Source organism: Bubalus kerabau, chromosome 4 (assembly GCF_029407905.1).
Source record: "Bubalus kerabau isolate K-KA32 ecotype Philippines breed swamp buffalo chromosome 4, PCC_UOA_SB_1v2, whole genome shotgun sequence".
Classification (NCBI taxonomy): Eukaryota; Metazoa; Chordata; class Mammalia; order Artiodactyla; family Bovidae; genus Bubalus; species Bubalus kerabau.
The window spans coordinates 41,033,390-41,053,997 of NC_073627.1; the positions used below are offsets into that span (position 1 = coordinate 41,033,390).

The 20,608-nt window shown below is 55.4% G+C and overlaps 1 protein-coding gene across 3 annotated transcripts in view; it reads right to left on the bottom strand.

Annotated features, from left to right (window-relative positions):
- Nucleotides 1-20,608, bottom strand: part of SGSM2 (small G protein signaling modulator 2) — a 38,159-nt gene that overhangs the window by 10,632 nt on the left and 6,919 nt on the right. For 2 of the 3 annotated variants that reach the window (XR_008713119.1, XM_055576918.1), the window contains exons 3-12: nt 7,795-7,957; nt 7,381-7,542; nt 7,050-7,117; nt 6,805-6,950; nt 6,404-6,538; nt 5,806-5,930; nt 5,347-5,414; nt 5,053-5,213; nt 4,770-4,896; nt 3,064-3,198 (exon numbers count right to left, since the gene is read on the bottom strand). Coding sequence is in view for 2 of the 3 variants with exons in the window: in XM_055576918.1 (XP_055432893.1) it covers nt 3,064-3,198; nt 4,770-4,896; nt 5,053-5,213; nt 5,347-5,414; nt 5,806-5,930; nt 6,404-6,538; nt 6,805-6,950; nt 7,050-7,117; nt 7,381-7,542; nt 7,795-7,957 (1,290 nt within the window). In the remaining variant the exon portion in view is untranslated. The remainder of the gene's footprint in view (nt 1-3,063; nt 3,199-4,769; nt 4,897-5,052; nt 5,214-5,346; nt 5,415-5,805; nt 5,931-6,403; nt 6,539-6,804; nt 6,951-7,049; nt 7,118-7,380; nt 7,543-7,794; nt 7,958-20,608) is intronic. The other variant, XM_055576919.1, reaches the window with a different exon arrangement.

The window sequence follows — 20,608 nt, forward strand, 5'->3', positions numbered from 1 at the left end:
AAAGTTTGAAGCGAAACAATTAGGGTGGTCGAACCCCACAGCCCCTAAGATTCCGAGTGAAAGGTGCCTGGCCTGGAGCAGAATTAGAGTGAACAGCATCTCTGCTCGGTGGGGAGGCAGCCCGGGGAGGAGGGGGGAGGGAGGGGGAGGGAGGGGAGGGTCTGGACCCCGCCACTTGATTCACATGCACAAGTCAAGCATGTCGCAGGCCTGGAAAGCAACGGCTAGCAGAACGGACTCAACAGTGTTGTCATTATGGACTGGAGTGGAGGTGGGGCTCCCATACCATCGCCCCAGTCACCTGATGACACTGCTCACACCCCTCCTCCCCTTTCTCAAGGGCTGGAGTCGGGGGCTGTACACTGGGTTGGCTTGACCCCTGAGTTCCCCAAGAGTATGCTCAGACAAGCCCCCTTGCCCCTGGACCCTCTGAGTTTCTCTGATCTTGGGGGCCTCAGTTCTCAGAGCATCCAGGGATGGCTTCCTCATCTCCACAACCACCAAACAGGGGCTCTACCGGGACACCCCCAGCCTTCAGCCTGACTACCGTTTGTGGGGTGGGAAGGGGCTCCCCGGCTCTCCTCACTTAGCCTTCCCATGCTGCTCCAAGTCAGCTAACCTGGAAGTGAGCATCAGCACCAAGCACAGGTCTGCAAGGAAAGTCCAAGTGGCAGGCCAAGTGCAGGCGACCAACGTGGGGAGTGAGGTCCCCAGTTCCTACCAGCTGGCCTGGAGGGGTTCCCACTGGAGGGCTGGCAGAGGGGGCAGGCGCAAGGGCAGGGACGTGGTGGGTAAGGGGGCAGCCGGGGCTGGGCTGAGGGTGTGCCAGGCGTGTTCTAGGCTATGGACTGGGTTTCCCGTTACAGGCGTGGCGGCCAAGCTCAGGAACTGGATTCTTTGGTAGAATTTTGTATAAGGAGAGTGTTGCATATTCCTGAATACCCTCTGTGAAAGTGGAAGTGAAAGTCGCTCAGTCATGTCCGACTCTTTGCGACCCCATGGACTAAACAGTCCATGGAATTCTCTAGGCCAGAACACTGGAGTGGGTAGCCTTTCCGTTCTCCAGGAGATCTTCCCAACTCAGGTACTGAACCCAGGTTTCTCACATTGCGGGTAGATTCTTTACCAGCTGAGCCACAAGGGAAAGCCCAAGAATACTGGTGTGGGTAGCCTATCCCTTTTCTAGCGGATCTTCCTGACCCAGGAATTGAACTGGTGTCTCCTGCATTGCAGGCGGATTCTTTACCAACTGAGCTATGAGGGAAGCCTCACATTCCCTGTGTAGGGGCAGGGAAACGGGAGAAGGAATTACTCTGTGGCTGGGGGGCGAGATAAATTAGGAGTTTGGGATTAACATATAAATATATTACTATCAGTAAGATAGATAAACAAGGACCTACAGTATAGCACAGGGGACTACAGTCGATATTACAATAACCGATGATGAAAACTAATCTGAAAGAGAATAGATACATGTATAAAACTGAATCCCTTTGCTGTGTACCTGAAAGTAACACAACTTTGTACATTGTTTAAAAAATAAAAACAAATAAAAAGAATGGTAGGGAATTGTTCAAGTGCATACAGGGAGGCATAAACAAACAGGAAGATATTTTTGTAACAGTCTGCCTCACAAACGCTGTGTGTATGTGTGTGTACATTTCATAGAGATCTACTGACCTCAAAGCTCTGGCTATGCTGTCTGCAGGTGGACGTGACCATGAGTAGCAATCAAGCCCCCTGCAGCGGGAACAGAAGCAAAGGGTTCCACGTCTGCATTAAGGTCTGACGGAATAGAGACCGGCTGACTTTCATCCTGGACAATGGATTGTGTCAAGCTTCTTTTCCTACTTGTTGTATAAACCCCACCCTCATCTCCTAAAATGTTGGGGATTATATATTTAATCGGTCATTCTTAGAGAACAGAAAGGGCTTCCCAAGCGGAGCTAGTGGTAAAGAACTTGCCTGCCAATGAAGGAGACATGAGTCTCGGGTTCAATCCCTGAGTCAGGAAGATCCCTTGGAGGAGGGCATGGCAACCCACTCTAGTGTTCTTGCCTGGGGAATCCCCATGGAGAGAGGAGCCTGGCGGGCTATGGTCGGACATGACTGAAGTGACTTAGCACACGTGTGGAGTATAGAAAAGAGATAGAGATGAAGATTTTCCCACTAGTTCCTATATGAACACAATATATATTTTTAATGAAAAAAAAGAAGAAAGAAGTGAATCTGTGGCATGGGAATGCTTCCCCTCAGATCTGAGAGAGGGGGCCTCAGCCCTTCAGAACCAGTCTTACGTGACCTGGGCCTCACTGGTCCCCCGGCCAGTGCCTCTCCACCAGTCAAGCTCTGCCCCAAGAGGACTGGTGACCAGAGAAGCTGTGGGCACTGTCCTGTCATTTCCAGTAAAGGGGTCTTTGTAACCCTGGACTCAGGTCCCTGAGGGCGGGAACACAGCTGTCTGATATCTTTGACACAGATATTTCTAGATTTCATGCTAAAGTGCTAGCTGGGTCAGCTGAGCTCTGGGTCTCTCTCCATGGTGGCCCCAACCCATCCCCTGACCACAGGTGACTCCTGTCCCCATGAGCTGTCCAGCCCCTAGCCCTGCCAAGGAGGGGCCTGCTCTTCTGTTCTGTTTACGTTAAGTCGGGAGGCAGAGGCACGGCCCGTCTTTCCAGACAGTGGGAGAGAGAGAAAGACACTGTCTTGGGTTTATCAACATGATCTACCCCCGGAGCAGCGGGAGCAGGGCTCAGAGAGCCATTCATTCCCAGGAGGGAACCAGATAATCAGACTTCCTACCAGGGAATCTCTAATCTCTTCCCTCTCAGGTGGGAAGCTTCCACTCACAGGTTCGATGGGGAACCCAGAACCGGCTGCCCTTGGTCCTGTCGCTCTGGCTTGCGCCTCCTTCCACCCTCCCTGATCTGCATCCTGGGTGCAAGTCCTGTAATGCCAACACTGCCATCTGAGCCCCTGCGGTGGGTGGCACGTGGGCCCAGGGGGTTGGGGCGGGGTGGGAGGAAGGGGTGGATCAGGGAGACGGGGAGGGATAAAAACCTTTCATCGGATTGGGAGCTGTGAGGTTCCGCGAGCAGATCATTGAGAGCATCGCGTGTAGTTTATCCTCCTCTTCCTCATCATCGTCCACCGAGGCCGCGCGGCTGGCCGCTAGGTGGTGGTAGTTAATAGTGACTGCTCAAAGAGAACAGCAGAGACGCAAAGGCGTGAGGACCCTGGTCCCAGGGCAGGAGGGTCCGGACTCCCTCCTTACAGAGTCTGGGGTCGCCTTGAGCCTGCAGGGTGTGGAAGAGGGGACCGGAGAGCTTTTTGATGAGTTACTGGGGAAAGGATGGAAGAAAGTGAGGGCTGGGAGGCAGCTACAGAGCTCACTCTTGAAGGATGCCCTCTCTAGGAAGAACAGAAGAGAGAACTGATAGGGGTGGTCAGGGTAGTGAAAGATAGGGGCTCCCCAGCCCTGCACGGCTGAGGCCGGGCATGACTGTTGGCAGATGGATCCTCGTCATTCTTTGGCTTGTGTCATAGTCAGGCTGAACCACATCTGAACGTCACCCTAAAATCCCCCTCTTCAGACTGAAAATCCAACCTTCCCAGGCCTTTCCGGAGCTGCTCTCGAAGAGCCTGAGTCATGAGTCACCCCACTGGGCTTCTCTTCCTTGAGGTGACCGCAACTGGGAAACGACAAGACTTGAAGAGGGCAAGTGGAAGCTGCAACAGCTGAGCTGAGCAAGAGCCCGAGATTAAGTGCCAGGTCGGCAAACACGGCTGGCCAAAGCTGTGTCTCCTCCTCGACAGGCACACCTGGGAGGGGAGGGGCCCCACACCTCCTGCCCTCCACGCTGGTCGGGACCTCACGCTGTGGCTGAATGTTTGCAGTCTGCACAGTCTGTCCACTAATACAGAGACCACTGGTCAACAACTTGTTGGCATGAGTTAGCGCATTTTGGGAGCAGGTGGTCTGGCTGGCAAATACATGCTCTGGGCTGGCACACTCCCTGACCTTACCCCCACACTCAGTGAGTCTGGCCGGGAGAAACCTGTGGGCAGTGCCCGATGCTCACGTGTCGGTGATGCTCACTGTGGTGCTCTGACCAGAAAGGGAGCATCGGTAGATGCTTGTGGATCAGCCACCTGGAGCCCAAAGGGGTTAAGTCCGGGGGCGCAAAACCCACGAGAGCCAAGCCGACTTTCAACTCCCGGCCTCCAGAGGCCCCTTGTAGCTCCAAACCTCACCCTAGATGCCCCCGACTCCCACTATTGCCTCCGCATCAGTAGCAGGTTGGGGGAGAGGCCTGGCTAGAGTAGAGTCAGGGAACAATTTGCACCCACAAACTGCCCACAAGGCAACGCTGACCCCCCACCCAGGCTTCCCTATGGGGGTCAGGCGGCAGGCTGAGGCAAAACGGAGAGCTCCCCACCTTCTATGTCTAGTCTCATCACATTTTTCCCCCGGGGTAGGGCATGAAAAGATGGCCAAGAGAATACTGAACAGTGACTTCTGAGCCAACAGACCTGGGGTTACGAAGTGAGGAGAAAACGGCTAGATAGACAAGAGGCTACTTCTCAGAGGGACGGTTTGTGGGCGGACAGGTCCCATGCGAGGCTGAGCGACAACCTGCCTGGGTCACCCTGGCCTGGGCAGCGGGCCCTGCCGGCCGCCCCCCACCCCGGCCCCAGGTGACACTGCACCCCCCACCACCCGGAGCCCCCCTCTCTTCCTCCTGAGAGAGGTTTGAGACACTCACTGTGCTCGTGTCTGTGGCCAGGGTAGATGATCCGGAACACGTAGTCGGTCGCTCGCCCTGTGCTCACATCCTCCGCGTCCACGGACCGCAGGCTGCTGCGCTTCCGTAGCCTGGGGAACACCTTCCCCTGTAGAGGTAGGGTGGGTGGTCAGCCTGCCCTGGGTGGGGTCTGATGCAGGAGACCCCCAGGCTGCTGCAAAGAGCTCCATGTGGGGAAGGATGGGGGACTGGGGTGGGGGGGCAGGAGAGAACCCAGTCCCTACCTCCCTTCACCCGGAGGTACCTTCCCCTGCTGGGTCCAGAGTGGGGGCTCCAGCTGCCCTCGAGGCAGAAGGCCGTTCTCCAGGCAGGACAGGAAGGATAGCAGGTGGCCCCCTTGCGGGAAGTGCAGCGGGGGCCTCTGGATGCCGTCCTGGCTCACCAGCACGAGCGTGCCGCCGCTCTCTGGGGATAAACATGCACCAGTGAGGCTGGGGAGAGGGCTCGGAGCCAGGGGCCGGTGGGAGGGGCACAGGAGGTCCGTGGGCTGCGAGGCCTCTCTCCCCTCACCCCTGCGCCCAGCACAGGGGAGGCTCACTTTGCTGGTGGCAGTGGATGCAGACGATCTGACTGAAGGGCACGACCAGGGCGTAGTCCCAGTAGACGCTGCGGAGGAATCAGATTGGTGTTACTGTGCCCCAAGACCTGTCACCCCGCCAAGACGCCGTGAGACTATCCAGAGGATAGCGTGACTGTGGCTGAGAAGCAACCTCGGCCAGCCATGTCTCCCGGGGCCCCATGCTATCCTTGTAGCAGAGAGCCTGGCAGTCGCAGCCGCCCAGAACTTGGCTCAGACAAACCTCTCCATGCCCAGGCCTGGCTCGGTCTGAGAGATTCCGGGAACCTCTCCAGGCAGCCTCTCCCTGCAATTCTTGGCGTCGGGTAAGAAGTGAGGTCTGCCCCCTGGAGCAGGCTGGGTCTCTCCATGCCCTCACCACCAGGGAGCAAGCCCCAACTCCCTTCCCTGACTCCTGGGAGGGGGTCTCAAAGCCCTCACCTCTTTTCCAGCTCAGAGTCCCCCAGAGTCCCATTCATGAGCTGGTTGGGGGTCCACTTCAGAGTGAGGCTCTCTGCAGACTGGTGGAGGGAGAGGTAGCCAGGGACAGCCTCCATGTCCTCCTTCTACAGACAGGAGACGCACAGAGGACAGAGAGGGTGAGGGCCTGAGAGGCTCCTGGGATGGCCTGTGGGAGAGGAGCTCCAGGTGGGTTCAGGGGAGGCCAGACTGGACCCATCACAGGGTCTGGGCCCGGGGACCTGGAGGAAGCAGGGGCGTCATGTGCCCCCTGCAGACGTGGGCACCTCCTTTCCCTGCCTGGCTGGGGCCACTGCCTCTGCCCCGTGAGCCTCTTGGCTAGCAGATGTGTCTGGGTCAGTCACACCCAGGCTGGGTGTTCCCCCTGCCTGTTGGCCACCATTCCTGCCCCCTGAAGGCCTGGTCTCAGTGGGCCGGAGCCGATGCCATCGTGGCTTGCGACAGCTCAAGGTTGGGCATGAGGTGCGTGAAATGAAGCCTCTGAAGGAAGGGCTGGATGTGGCTGGAGGTCTGGGCCCCTCAGGAAGAGGGAGAGGTGGGGGGCGTTCGGCTCCCCTACCGGCTGCACCAGCACGTTGTTCTTGCCGTAGAGCAGCCGGGCCCTGGAGTTCTGGTGCAGCGACTCCACGTACTCGCGGGCGCAGGCGGCAAGCCTGTCTTCCGACGCACTGCCGCTTGAGTGTCGCTTACGGATCTGCGCACAAAGTCATGGCTTGGCCCCCGGTCCAGGGAGGTCAGCGTGGGGGCCAAGGACCCCAAGAGTCCTTCCTGTCCCCAGTTTGCCCTCGGCCTTGGACCAGCTCTGTGCGCCTGGCATTTATGTAAGAGCCAGTGCAGGGAAGGCTCTCCCGCGCTGGCCGCTACCGCCTGTATCTACCAGGAGCACACAGGCTGGCTGCCCTCACCACAGGCCCGGGGGCCCATCCTGGGTGAGCACGGGGTGGGAAGAGGGACACCTACTCCTAGGGCTGGGCGCTTCGCAGGGGAGTCCTGGCGATGCGGGGGACCCCGGATACGGTGTCTCTGGACCAGCTCATCAGCAGAGGGGTCGGTCCAGTAGTGGTCGGCTGTTTTGAGCTTGGTATACTCCAAGGCACAGGGTCCCACTGTGGAGACAGGAACCACCAGCTCGGGGGTGGCCCCTTGGCACCTGCCCCGGAGCCACCGCTGTGGGCCAGCACAGGCCTCTCTGATCCCAGGCTTACCTAGAAGAGAGGCCAAGATGGGGCCAAACACAGGGTCTGCCAGTAATGCCTCCTTCTCGTAGTACTTGCTGCCAGGAAAGAAACAGACAGGGTGACCGCAGGGCCCCGGGCCTCTTCCAGGACTGTCAAGCTCACCAAGGAGACATGTCCCCACCCAATCCATGTCCAGTAATCAAGCAGCAATGAGTCCACAAGGGCTGAGGTTTGTGGGTGGCCTGGGGTGGTCCCTGCTTTCAGGGTGCTACAGGGAATGGCGCATGCCTCGAGACCATGGTGGGCAGTCAGGCACCAGGGTGGGAGTGGGAAGCGGGTCTTAGGGAAGGGCAGTCACCTGCAGTTCTCCACCAGGTACTGCACGACCTTGTCCAGCACTTTCTCGATCAGCGCTGTGCGCACCCATATGTGCTTCAGGGCCTGCAGGCTGAGGGCTGGGGCCTTCCCGCTGGCAGAGCCCTGTCTCCGCAGGGTCTCCTGGTTGCCTGCCAAGGGTTTCCTGCAAAGAGAGAGGTGGGCTCCAGGAGTGTGAGGGCTTGGGGGCAAGCCGCAATGCAGACTGGTGGCTCTGGGAGCCGAGTCTGGTGCCACAAGATGAGAACCCAGAGGACTGACCGGGAGGAGGGGTTGGAGATGAAAGGGCCACCCCCCCACCCCCACCACCACCCTTAGTCTGGTCCCTCACCCGAGAGGCCCTTGGAAATGGACCGAGCAAGAGGGAGGGGCGGGGCGGGGCCGGCCCAGGGCTCACCTGCCCTCCACTTGCTGCTGCAGCTCCTGCACCTTGTGGCAAATCTCCCCGGCCACTGGGCACGTCTTCCCCACCTTGGTGAACAGGGCTGCCATCTTGTCACTGCGCAGGAAGCCGGCAGCGCGGCGCCTCAGCTGATGCAGGAGGCAAGCCTCCACCGCACCTGGGCCACAGAGGGGACAGCAACTAGCCTAGGCAAGACAGCGAGGGGGAGAACACCCCCTCCCTCATATCTGTGGGGAGCACAGAGGCGAGGACTGCCCCGGGCGAGGACTGGGGGGTGCGGTTCAGGCTTAGGGCGGCCAGGGAGATACATCCCGACCTCCTCCCAAAGTGCTCCCACCCATGCCCCTGCTCCTGCCCGCCCAGGGTGGACCCCTGGGGGCTTTGACATGCCATTCCATCCCCGTCCCCTCCCGCCACTTGGCCTGGTGTGTCATGCCTCCTGTATGTGGCATCGTCCTGAGGCTTGGAGGACAAAGCTGCCAGGGCGGGTGGTATGGGTGACTCCACCCCTGCCCACGAGGGCAAGCGCGGACAGCACCCCCAGGACAGGGGACGGGAGCACACAGCCTGGCAGCCCTCCTGGAGAGCACCGATGATGCGGTTGCTAAGGAACGAGGCTCTGGAGAAGGAGCTGAAATATTGAGGAAGCCACTGCAGAGATCAGACCTGACAGCGGCCCTGAATTATTGATGAGCCCTGCGGGAGTGAGAGATTTCTCCTTCCCATGCAGGGAGGGCTTCCCTTCATTCATTCATATTTTTAGGGGCTAGGCCTACTCTCTCCATCTGGATGCTGCTTACAGCAGACAAGCTCCACAGGAAGCAAAGAAGGGCGTGGTGGGGGAGGGTGGGGAGCTGCCCTGGGCACAGACAGATGCTAAAAAGAAATTAGTGTGGAAGTACGGGGGAGGAAGGGGCTTGGCCATGACTGAGGCCAAGCTGATTGTTTTACAGCTGAGGAAGGAAAGGCCCTGAAAGGGGAAGAAGGCTGATTCGCATCACAAAGTGGCAGAGATGGGAGGAGGAGCCAGGGCCCCAGACATGGGCTGAGCCCCTTTCACCTCCTCCAGGTGCGTTGGGGGTGGGGGCTCACAGGTGGGAGGAGGTCTCTTGCCTCACGTGTTCTCCTTTCACAGGGACTGGGCTGGAGGTGGGCTTCCCAGGTGGCACTAGTGGTAAAGAATCTGTCTGCCAACGCAGGACACACAGTTCAGTTCAGTTCAGTTCAGCTCAGTCGCTCAGTCGTGTCCGACTCTTTGCGACCCCATGAATCGCAGCACGCCAGGCCTCCCTGTCCATCACCAACTCCCGGAGTTCACTCAGACTCATGTCCATTGAGTCAGTGATGCCATCCAGCCATCTCATCCTCTGTTGTCCCCTTCTCCTCCTGCCCCCAATCCCTCCCAGCATTAGGGTCTCTTCCAATGAGTCAACTCTTTGCATGAGGTGGCCAAAGTACTGGAGTTTCAGCTTCAGCATCATTCCTTCCAAAGAAATCCCAGGGCTGATCTCCTTCAGAATAGACTGGTTGGATCTCCTTGCAGCCCAAGGGACTCTCAACACACAGGTGGGTTCAATTCCCGATTTGGGACGATCCCACATGCCTCAGAGCAACTAAGCCCGTGAGCCACAACTACTGAGCCTGCGTTCTAGAGCCTGGGAGCTGCAGCTACTGAAGCCAGCAGGTCCTAAGCCCGTGCTCCGAAACAAGAGGAGCCACACACCACAACGAGAGAGTAGCCCCTGTTCGCCGCAACCAGAGAGAAGCTCGTGTGGCAACAACAACCCAGCACAGCCAAAAACAAAAATAAAACTACATTTAAAAACAAACAAACAAACAACCTGCATCTTAAAAAAAAAAGAGAGAAACCTGCACTTCGGAAATAACCACTGAAAGCAGCGTCTGTCACCTAATTTCTGCCTTTACTGTTACGGTCACTGCTGTCCTGTAAGTTTTGGCTGTCTCTCGCACTGAGGTTGAGACATTTAGCGAGTCCCTAGGGCCAAACTGGAGGCCGGCCAGCTCAATGAGAGTGGTCCCAGGGGAGGGGAAGTTAGCATCCCTGCCCTCTCCTGGGAGTTCAGGCCTGGGAGACGCAGCCTTTCCCTCCTGCCACATGCATACATGTGTGAGCACGTGTGTACGCAGACAGGTGTATCTACAGGTGTCATGTGTGTATGAGGCATGTGGGGGAATCTTCGCTTCGGAGTCACATGCCTCGCTCTGTGGTAGGTCCCTGGAGGTCCTACGTAGCCCTGGGGCAGGGAGCACAGATGAGTGGCCTTTTAGTCCTAGGCTCTTGGTCCTGCTGCAGCTACACGTCCACACCTGGAGGAAAGTGGCGACTGTTTCCCGGGGTGGCAGTGCCCGTTCAGAGAGGGAGAAAAACAGAGAGGAACAGGAACCAGAGTGGCAGCAGGCAGCACCAGTCCTGCAGGGGACCGAGCTCCTCAGTGATGTGACTAATTGCCAGGGTAATGAGTCATTAGCCTTCCTACCTTCCCCAGGCGACCGTCACATGGCACGCGCAAAGCCAGGCTGGGGAGCTGGGGATCCAAGCAGTGGCCTAGCCTCACCCAGCCTGCCAGGCAGCCTCTGGGCACGAGGCTGCGAGTTCTCTGGGAGTGGGCGGAGCCATGCCTCCATAATCATCGTGAGTAGGGAATGCTGAGAACAGCACACCCGGTGCCCCCACCCACCCTGTGGCCCTGAAGTGCCTCCTGTGAAACCCGGGCAAGGTGCCAGGCAACGTCTGCAGCAGGAGAAACCTCTCTCGCCTCTCTACCTTCCAAGCAAAGTAATCAACCCTCTGCCAAAGTAACACCCTCTGCCAGGTGTTCCTAGTCTGAGTCCCCAGGCTCCTCAGTCAGGACTTGTTAGACCACACTATGCCTCCCCCGTTCCCAAAGGAGTGAACCTCGCAGAGGAGAAGTGCGTGCGATGAAAGATGTTATCGTGTGCAGTGCGTAGGCAAAATGAGATCATAACACTTGTAATAATTGAGACTTACTCTCCTGAGAGGGTCTGTGGATGGGCTTCCGGACTTTCCAGGGAGCTCCTAACTTTGCACACAGAATCATCGGTCTGCTCCCACATGCATAGGTGGGTGGTTCTTTTCTGAATAAGGAATCCTTGACTTTTGGTTTCTAAAAGGGGTCTCTGACCCTAGAAAATTTTAAAACCCCGCTCTAAGACTTCTGGGTTGAGCAGAATCACAGACATGTCCACTGATTGACACTGGCAGAGATACAAGCACAAAGACCCGCCTGGTCCCTCTCCATGTACAGTGAACCCACACTCAGAGCAGCAGCTGCAGAGCCATCAGCAATAATGTCCACCTCTCCAGCTGTCCACACTCCCCAGGAGGGCCTCTCACGGACCATTAGGCTCCCCTCCCCAGGGGAAAGGCCACACAGAAGCCTCTGGAGGAGAGGGCCCTGGCAAGGAGACACCCATCACAGCCAAATCACCAAGTCAGCTGAAACCATCCCCCTTCTGACAGAGCTGTCCTGGCCCTGGTCCCCCAGCAGTGACATGAAGGCTTCAGATACCAGGGCTCCTAGTACCACCCACAGCCATTCCGGATGCCCCCAAAGATGGGAAACACCATCCTGATAGTCGTTCGGCTCATTTCACGTAAGAAAAATACAGACTGATTAAGAACAAATCGACACTGTTACTGTTTTTGGTGACTGGTTGGGATGGAAGCATTTGGGTGAGTGAATCGAAGCAGAGAAACAGACATGACTCAACAAGCTGGATTCTCTCACTGCCCGCCTATGGTGGCCTTTGGAGCTGCAGTACCAGAGGGGCCCAGGGTGCCCTCTCTACTCCGTCATCCTGCTCCACTGACAGCAAGGCTCAGGGAACTGCTGTCAGTGAGCCAGGATGAGAGTAGAGAGGGCACCCTGAAGCAACTTCGCACGCACACAGGCACGCACGCGGGCACGACACATTCGTACGGTGTAATTACAATGCCACTCTGAAAAGAGGGAGGATGCGCTCTAGGAACTCAGAACAGAAAAGTCTTTAAGAGACCTCTGGATGACAAAAAGGGTGGGGTAAACAAAAAACACAGTTTTTTTAAGATTAGGATAAAAAACTCTGGAAGGAGGCACAAGAAGCAATATAGTCTTGATTTCTGAGCCAGGTTACTGATTCAAAATAATAATCATAATTGCATCATGAAAGGTTGCCAGAGATTCTCTCCATCCGGGAGGCGAATTGTTACACAACTCAGAAAGGCTCGGGATCTGTCCATGGGCACCCGACCCTTCACCAGCTCTCAGCAAGTAGGGTCTGCAGGTTGCTTTGGTTCCCCACTCTTACAGGAGCACCCAAGCTCTGCTTAGGGCAGCCACTGGTGATCTGAGCTGCACAGGGACCGAGAAACAATTTCGAGGGGTGAGAGAAGCTCTAGTGTCTCAGGAGCCCACAAGAACGGATTAAAGCGAGTGGGGCTTCTCTGGTGGTCCAGGGGTTAAGACTCCGCACTTGCACTTCAGTGGGTGTGGGTTCAGTTCCTGGTTGGGAACTAAGATCCCACGTGCCACGAAGCACAGCCAAAAAAAAAAAGAATGGACTAAAGCCATGGCTGCCCAGGAAACGCAGCAGTAGGGACTGAGAGGGGTCCTCAATCAGCCCTGGGTCCTCAGCAGCAGCCCCGGCTCTCATACGCACATCCACAACTAAACTGCGTTCAGCAGCCAAGGGGCCTGGACAAGCCCAGTAGAGTTATAGGGGGGCCCACTGAACGGCCTTCCAAGGATGACGCTAGCTGGCTGAGGTGGAGGACAAGGCGTCCAGAGTTAGCACAGCCTGACGTGAAGGCTGGGCCCAAGGCTCCAAGGCAGGAGGGGTGGCTAACGGGAGGAGCAGGTGTGTTCAGTGTCCCGGCCCCCACCTCCGCCGGCTGCCATCTGTGCATCGGGCAGTTCAGCCTCCGAGTGAGGAGAGTTAAACAGGTGGCAGGTCTGGGGCCTGGAGTTTCGGGGGACTTGACTCAGAGCAGAATTTTTAAAAGTCTTGGAGGGCAGAACCAAGATTTCCAGGAGAGGAGCAACCCCCCTGGAGATAGAAGCCGGGGTAGGATAGGCGGCCTCCTTTCACGCGGTGGATAAAGTGGGCGGAGCAAAGAGGTGAGGCCTGCATCACAAGCCTCTCCCCTCCCCACTTCCCTCGCCGGCTATTTCCACCCAGGGATTTATAACAGCTGCCTCCACGCGGAATGAGCATTTCTATGGTAACGGGGGGTACATTTTCCCTCCGCCTGCACTGGTGATGCTGGCTGTTTGCTTCAGCTTTGTGTGTTGGGGGTGGGGGGTGGGGTGGGGGGTGGCATTCAGCCTTGTTCAAAACCCTAAAACAAGAAACAACTCTCCCATCCAGACTTTCACTGGGAGGAGACAGCCCTTCCCTGAGATTCAGGAATTACACAGGTGAAGGAAATGAGGTTCATCCCGCACATACCCATCTTCCTTGTCCCGCTGGGGATGCATGGCAAAGTCCATGTGCAGAGCTCACACTGGCTGCCCAGGGAGCCAGGCCAGTGCCAGCCACACCCAGCTCGGCAAGGGACCCACTGTCTCCAGGGCATCAATCCAGCAAATGTCTCTTCTCTTCCCTGTATCTTTCACTTTTCCCTATTAGATACTTTCCATTTGTATATAAGGGCTTGCCAGGTGGTGAAGTGGTAAAGAATCCACCTGCAATGCAGGAGATGCAGGAAGCCAGGGTTTGATCCTTGGGTCAGGAAGATTCCCTGGAGTAGGAAATGGCAACCCACTCCAGTATTCGAGCCTGAAAAATTCCATGGACAGAGGAGCCTGGCGGGCTACAGTCCATGGGGTTGCAAAGAGTCAGACACCACTGAGTGACTAACACTTCCCAGTATTCTTGCCTGCAAAGTTCCACGGACAGGGGAGCTTGGCAGCCAGTGCATGGAGGTCACAAAGAGTCAGATGTGACTGAACACGCATGCATATTTGTAAATAAATATTCTCTATTTTCTTCAATTAAAAAAAATAAACCACCACCTCCCTTGGCCCTGTATCCCCACTTAGGTATTAAGCCACTTAGCTGCTCCCCTTTATGTAACCTCTCTCAAGAACCTGGTGTATGTGCCACACGGCTGGATGGCATGGTGACTGCTGTCACAGGTCATTTGGGGCTGTCTCCCTGGGAAGGGCTTGGTCTTGATCTCCAGGGAGAGGCTCCAGGTGCCCTTCCTCGGGGCCGTCTCCATAGGCAGCCTGAGAAGGCGGGACAGGGCGGGGAGGGTGGACATGTGCCACGGTCCCCACCCCCCTCCAGACAGGCGCGCCTCTGGCTCTGTCAAGGTCGAGGATTTCCCACGGGCACTGATGGATGGGGAGACAGAGCACCGAGAGCTTTTCTGTTGGGACAGGGGAGCTGCAAACGCTCTTGTTTTTCTTACAAAACCAGCCTTCAGAGCCCGCCGCAGTGGTTGTGGTCAGCACTGAGGTTTCAGGCTTCCGGCTTTCCCTATAGAAGCTCCCTCATGGTGGTGCAGCGGGGTCCAGTGTCTTGGGTTTCTACCCCTTTTCCTCTTTTTGGAATTTCACCATGACAGGCCACTGCCCGACTGACCATCCTACCACCGGGCAGCCAGATGATGGCTGGTCTAGTGTGGGCTGTTGAAGACAAGAGAGGGTAAGGTTCGTGCCCTTCTTGTGTTTGCTCTCTAGAACTACCCTGGTCTCCGAGCCCAGACCCTGTCTCTGGATTAGAAGACCAAGGATGGGAAGGGGAGGAAGCAGCCTCAGCCAATAATAGGTCCTTCCTGGTTCTAGCTGGGGGTCCAGGATCAGGGAGGACCCTTCAGAAACATCTGGTCCCTTCTCTTGTTCTCCCCACCTCCCCTGGGTACCGAGTCTAGACCATGAAGCCCCCACCGCTCACAGATGTGTGTACACGGCCTTGGGGACACAGCCTGGGTCAGTTTGGGAATAGGACTATCTCTGTGTGCTGAGTGAACACAATGTCATCAGTCTACAAGGCAAATTCAGTTATGAAAACTCAGTGACTAGCATGTAGTGCTGTGAAGTGAAAGTCGCTCGGTTGTGTCCGACTCTTTGCAACCGCATGGACTATACAGTCCATGGAATTCTCCAGGCCAGAATACTGGCGTGGGTACCGTTCCCTTCTCCAGGGATCTTCCCAACCCAGGGAGCAAACCCAGGTCTCCCACATTGCAGGCAAATTCTTTACCAGCTGAGCCACGAGGGAGCAGGACTTTAGACCCCTCCCTCCTGTATCCAACATCCAGGTCCAACACCCAGAGGGTGGGACAGATTTGCATACTTATTTGTGTCTTCTGTAGGCTTATATGCCCAGAATCCTATTTAAGGATGCCTTCAATACAGATGTGTTGAAATAAAAATATTTCCTGTAACTGCTAAGTCGCTTCAGTCATGTCCGACTCTGTGCGACCCCACAGACGGCAGCCCACCAGGCTCCCCCGTCCCTGGGATTCTTCAGGCAAGAACACTGGAGTGGGTTGCCATTTCCTTCTCCAATGCATGAAAGTGAAAAGTGAAAGTGAAGTCACTCAGTCGTGTCTGACCCTCAGCGGTCCCATGGACTGCAGCCTACCAGGCTCCTCCATCCATGGGGTTTTCCAGGCAAAAGTACTGGAGTGAGGTGCCATTGTCTTCAATAATAAGTTACATATACTTGCTATTTCTATCTCTTCTTCCATCCATCCTCTCCTCTGCTTCCTTTTTTTTTTTTTAAAAACAAAACATTTCATTATGGAAAATTCCAAACATATACAAAAGAGGATGATAAAATGAATCCCCATGTACCCATCACACACCATAAACAAGGCTTGACCAATCTTATTTTAGTTATACCACCTCCAACCACTTCCCCCTTATTCCTAGGTTATTTGGAAACCAATTTTAGACATCCTGTATTTTTTTCCCATAAATATTTTAGTATGTATCTCTAAAAGATGACTTTTAAAAACATGTGCCTAATACCTGTACTGCACCTACAGAATTAATAATAATTTCTTAATATCTTCAAATTCCTAGATTGGGTTCCCAGAGTTCAAATTTCTGATTGTCCAGATGCTCCAAGTTCCCAGAAACATGGATTCCCAGAGGGAATCCGGGAGAAGGTTCTAGGAGGCTTTATGGGGAAGGTTATAAGATCACTTTCAAGAACAAAGCAGAAGGTCGCTGGTGGTGATGACACTGAGCACTTACTGCAAACTCCATGCTGTGTGCTTTGCCCCCATCACTCCTTTAACCCCTCACAACAACCTTATGGTGTAGGTTCAGAGTTGCTGAGTAAGTGGCCATGGTCGCATACTTGGTGACATGGTCAGTCTGTGAAGCCAGGTCAGGTCTGTCGGACTCCAATGTCTCAGTCGGCTGCAGACCGCTGCCACCTGCCCTCAGCCACGCCCTAAGGCAAGGGGAGCGGAGCCAGAGCCCCAGAAGGCCTTCCTGCCTACCCGATCACTTCCGGGTGCAAAGTGGGGAGCCACATATGCTGAGAATGAGCTGTTTGTTCAGTGCGAGCAGGAAGCAGAGAGAAGGGATCCCTTTCACTGAAGGGAGACAGACTGAAAACTGCCTGGCGTCTGACTCTCAGAACGCGCGGCAGCATCCCAGGTGGGACGCATCTTCCCATCACACCTGCTTCTCTCAGCTCATTAGTATCTCCCCGCCTTTCCCTAGAGGAGCAGGCTGCCGCCGCGGACTTTCCCCGGCTAATGAAAGCCGCTTAGCAACAGGGAGCTGGTTAATAAAGCCCTGGTGCGGTTCCCAGCTGGAGACTCCACCCCCATCTCCCATTACAGCTCATCCTCAGCCAGAAGCAACCTCAGGTGGACCGATCTCCGGGCGGCGGAGAGGAGGGAGCCTGGGGACTGATGGCAGGGCTGGCCCCCTCTGGCCTGGTCCCACCCCCAATGCCAGAGGATATTTACACATCTAAGAACCTGCTTGGCCAGGCCTGGAATCTCTCTGTGGGCCTCCTAAGGCCCTTCTACCCAACCTCAGCGCCCAATGGGAATGGAGCAAACAGAGACACTGGGGAGGCAGACACTCCCAGACCTGAGCTGGGAATTGAGGGGAGGCCCAGTGCTCCTCGGTGGAGCCCTAAATTACCCCAGACCCCTCCATGGGAAGAGAGTGAGCAGGCATATTACAAATGCAGAGTTCAGACAATCCGCTGTTTGACCCTGAGCTTGAGTTGCTCACAAGGCACCTTGCCCTCTGGAGGAGGTGGTGGCAGGAGATACTGGCCTACACCTGGGGGTTCAAGAAGTGGAGTGAAAACAGGAAGCATTCATTTCACTCAGCAGTAAGTGTCCACAGTCAAAAAGTGTCAAAGGCCATATTAGGGAGGAAAATGCAAACTTGACATGACTTTTCAAGATAAAGGGGAGAGGGGCTTCCCTGGTGGTCCAGTGGCTAAGACTCCACATTCCCAATGCAGGGGTCTTGGGTTCGATCCCTGGTCAGGGAGCTGGATCCCATATGCCACAGCTAAAGATCCAGCATGCCACAACAAAGAGTGCAGCCAAACAAATAAAAAAATAGATACATAAACTAAAACAAAAAGATGAAGAGGGAATATCAGAGAACCATCTCCCACAGTGGGGTTTGGGTCTGTTCTCTGGGAGGGGGGATACAGTCACCAGGTCTGGGGGGCTGGGAGGGGGCGTCTCAGGGTAGCGCTGCATACATGCTCCTTGGTAGGAGAGCAGCACACAGAGATCCCGTCCCTGCCGGCCGGGTGTGCCAGCAGGGCCTGCTCACAAGGCTTCCACCTGCAGGGGCCCGACCAGCTTCTAGACAGACAGGTTTAGAAACAAGCACAGCAAACACACAACAAAAGTGTGTTCCTTGCCAGGCCCGGAGTCTCCCTCCTCCCCTTGAGGAACAGGAACTTTCCTGGGTTTACCCGGGGCTAGGTGTTGACCCAGGGATTTTTCAGTTCCATTTTTAAGACTCTCCAGAAGGTGATGTTTCTGGTTCAAATGTCTATATTCTAAGGAAGCTTAGGGAAGCTCTTCTAGCTCATGCTCTGCCCTCTTCAGTCAGACACCCCCTAGCCACCCTCTGCCATGAACAGAGGGGCCAGGGCAGGGCAGAGGGGCCCAGGATCCCAGGCCTCTACAAAGCTCAAGGGAAAGGGGTCACTCACTGCATAGCTAATCCAGTCTCCACAGCCTTCACTCCGCTCCCTTTCTCTGCACTCCCATTTCCCCTCAGAACAAAGCTGACTTCTGGATGTGGCTAGGACCACTGTAAGACCCAGGGCAGGGGACTTCCCTGCTGGTCCAGTGCTTAAGGCTCTGTGCTGCCAATGCAGAGGGCATGGGTTCCATCCCTGGTTGGGGAACTAGGGTCCCACATGCCATGCAGAATGGTCAAAAGATTTTTAAAACAAGACCCAGGGGAAGAATGGATCCACTTCCAACTAAAAATGCACTTCTGAATGTTTTCCCAGCAGGTGAAGGAGCCTGGCATATCAGACTCTCCAAAAAGCCAGAAGACTGGAGTTTTCCATCAGTACATGTCTATTCTTCCTGCCTGCCCCCCCAACACCCCCAGGAATCCCTGGTTATGATTCCACCATGTGATGCAGGCAGGAGAAAGGGCTGATAATCACTGCTTTAAAGCAACCTTACTCTGAGCCGAAGCTGGGATCCACCTCACCACTGAACACCGCCATTGGTACCGTGTCAGGATTCCTCTTCCCGTGGTCTCAGATGCCCGGCTCAACTTAGCTTTATTCTGCTGGCAGCCCCTCCTGCTGGCGTTCCCTTTAGTGACTGTGCACTGAGCCCAAGGCAGAGGCAGCAAACTGGCAGAGGCTTGCAGATGCCTCTTGTTGAGCCCACACAAATTTTTTTTTTTAATGGGAGTTTTCAGCATTTAAAAACTGGGACATTTCATACAGAAACCCAGACTGCTGGCTTCTCTTAAAATAAAACAAAGGCCACGGCAAGCCCAGGACCAGCATTCCTGCAGAAGCTGAGTGGTGGCTGCCCCCTTCAAACCTGGCCAGGGCTGTACCCAGTCCTGCCCACTGCCTGCTGTCTCACATCCGGATTTTCTCATCTGACCCGTGGGCATTTCAGTTTGCGCTTTGACCCATGCTACCTCCTGAAATCCAGCCAAACCGGGCTCCTCTTGCTTTGGGGCTGGTTTTAGAACCCTGGAGACTTGGGTCAGTTTCATAGACTCTTGATCTATTTCAGTGACCGAAACTGACTGAAAGTGCAAGAATTGTTCCTTTGGAAGGTGGTATCTCTGCCTGCTGGAAAGAGCCATGCGCTTCAAGGCAAGAGGCTGAAGTGAAAGCCCTGCTGTTCCCCGGGACCCCTGGACTGATCAGAGGAGAGCAGGCAGTTTCTTCTCACCCTAATGGACCTGATAGTGGGATGCCCACAGCTGCCCGCCTGCCTCTCTTCCCCCGTTCCCCCACCGCCACCCACCTTCGGCATCCATGCACAAGCTGTTTTCGCTATTTCATTGTTCTGCGTTTGCTGTGTGTGCTCTGGGCGAAACCGAGCACCATTGCCATGGTGCCACTGGGCCACCAGCAGAGCCCTTCTGGTGACAATAACAGAGAGTGGCTGATGTCAGGGGGACTCAGCATAGGTAGAAGGGAGTAGGGTTCTAATACTCTTTAAAGTCACTTATTGCGAGACCAGCATGGTTTTTTCCCAGTAGGGCTTCTGCCAGAGAAAAGGTGGGATCGGATTGGTCCTGTGGACCTGAGAAGACCTGCTGCTGCTGCTGCTGCTAAGTCGCTTTAGTCGTGTCCGACTCTGTGCGACCCCACAGACGGCAGCCCACCAGGCTCCCCCGTCCCTGGGACTCTCCAGGCAAGACCACTGGAGTGGGTTACCATTTCCTTCTCCAATGCATGAAAGTGAAAAGTGAAAGTGAAGTCGCTCAGTCGTGTCCGACTCCTAGCAACCCCTTGGATTGCAGCCCACCAGGCTCCTCAGTCCATGGGATTTGCCATGCAAGAAGAGTACTAGAGCTATATCATCTCAAAGAATCAACTTACCCAAAAGGGAGAATGGTAGGACCTCAAATCCTGCAAACCTAGCTTCAGCCTTAATGCCCCAGAAGAGGAGGAAAGATGGACATTTTCCTGAGCTCTTACAAAGGTAGGAATGTTCACATGCATCATCTCAATCCCCAGGAAAATTCCTTGAGGTGGGAATCACCACCCTGTTTTTAGAGGAGCAGACTGAGCGTGACAGAAGTCAAGAAACGCGTCCAATACAACTTGAGAAGAAGAGCATCAGGATTTGCCTGAACCCTCAGCCTGTTGCTCGGGCTCTGTTCACAGGCCGCCTCTCCCCAGTCGCTTCCCACATTTCTTTTTTTTTTTTCATAGCTGTTACCACACCTGTTACTGCAGGATATATTCCTGTGCTTTTGTTTTCTGTCTGCCTGCCCACAGAGTGTAATCCCCTGGAGACAGAGAGACAGTTCACCTCATCACTGCTGTTTCCCTGCCTGGTAAAGGAAGCGTCTGGAACCTGGGGGACCTTCGGTGTCTGCTGCTGGACGGGTGGGAAGGGCGGCTCTATCAGCCTCACCAGGCCACTGTGAGAAGTGTCCCTCTCTTGATCTGCTCCTTTCATTCCTTCCCCTCAGAAATGCACAACCTCCCTTCCGTGAACAGCAACCACAACCTCAGAGGCCAAGGAAAACAACACAAAGATGGCAAACGACGCAGAGCAACTAAGCCCAGGCACCACAACTACGCGCTCGAGAGCCCGGGAGCCGCAACTACGGAAGCCCGC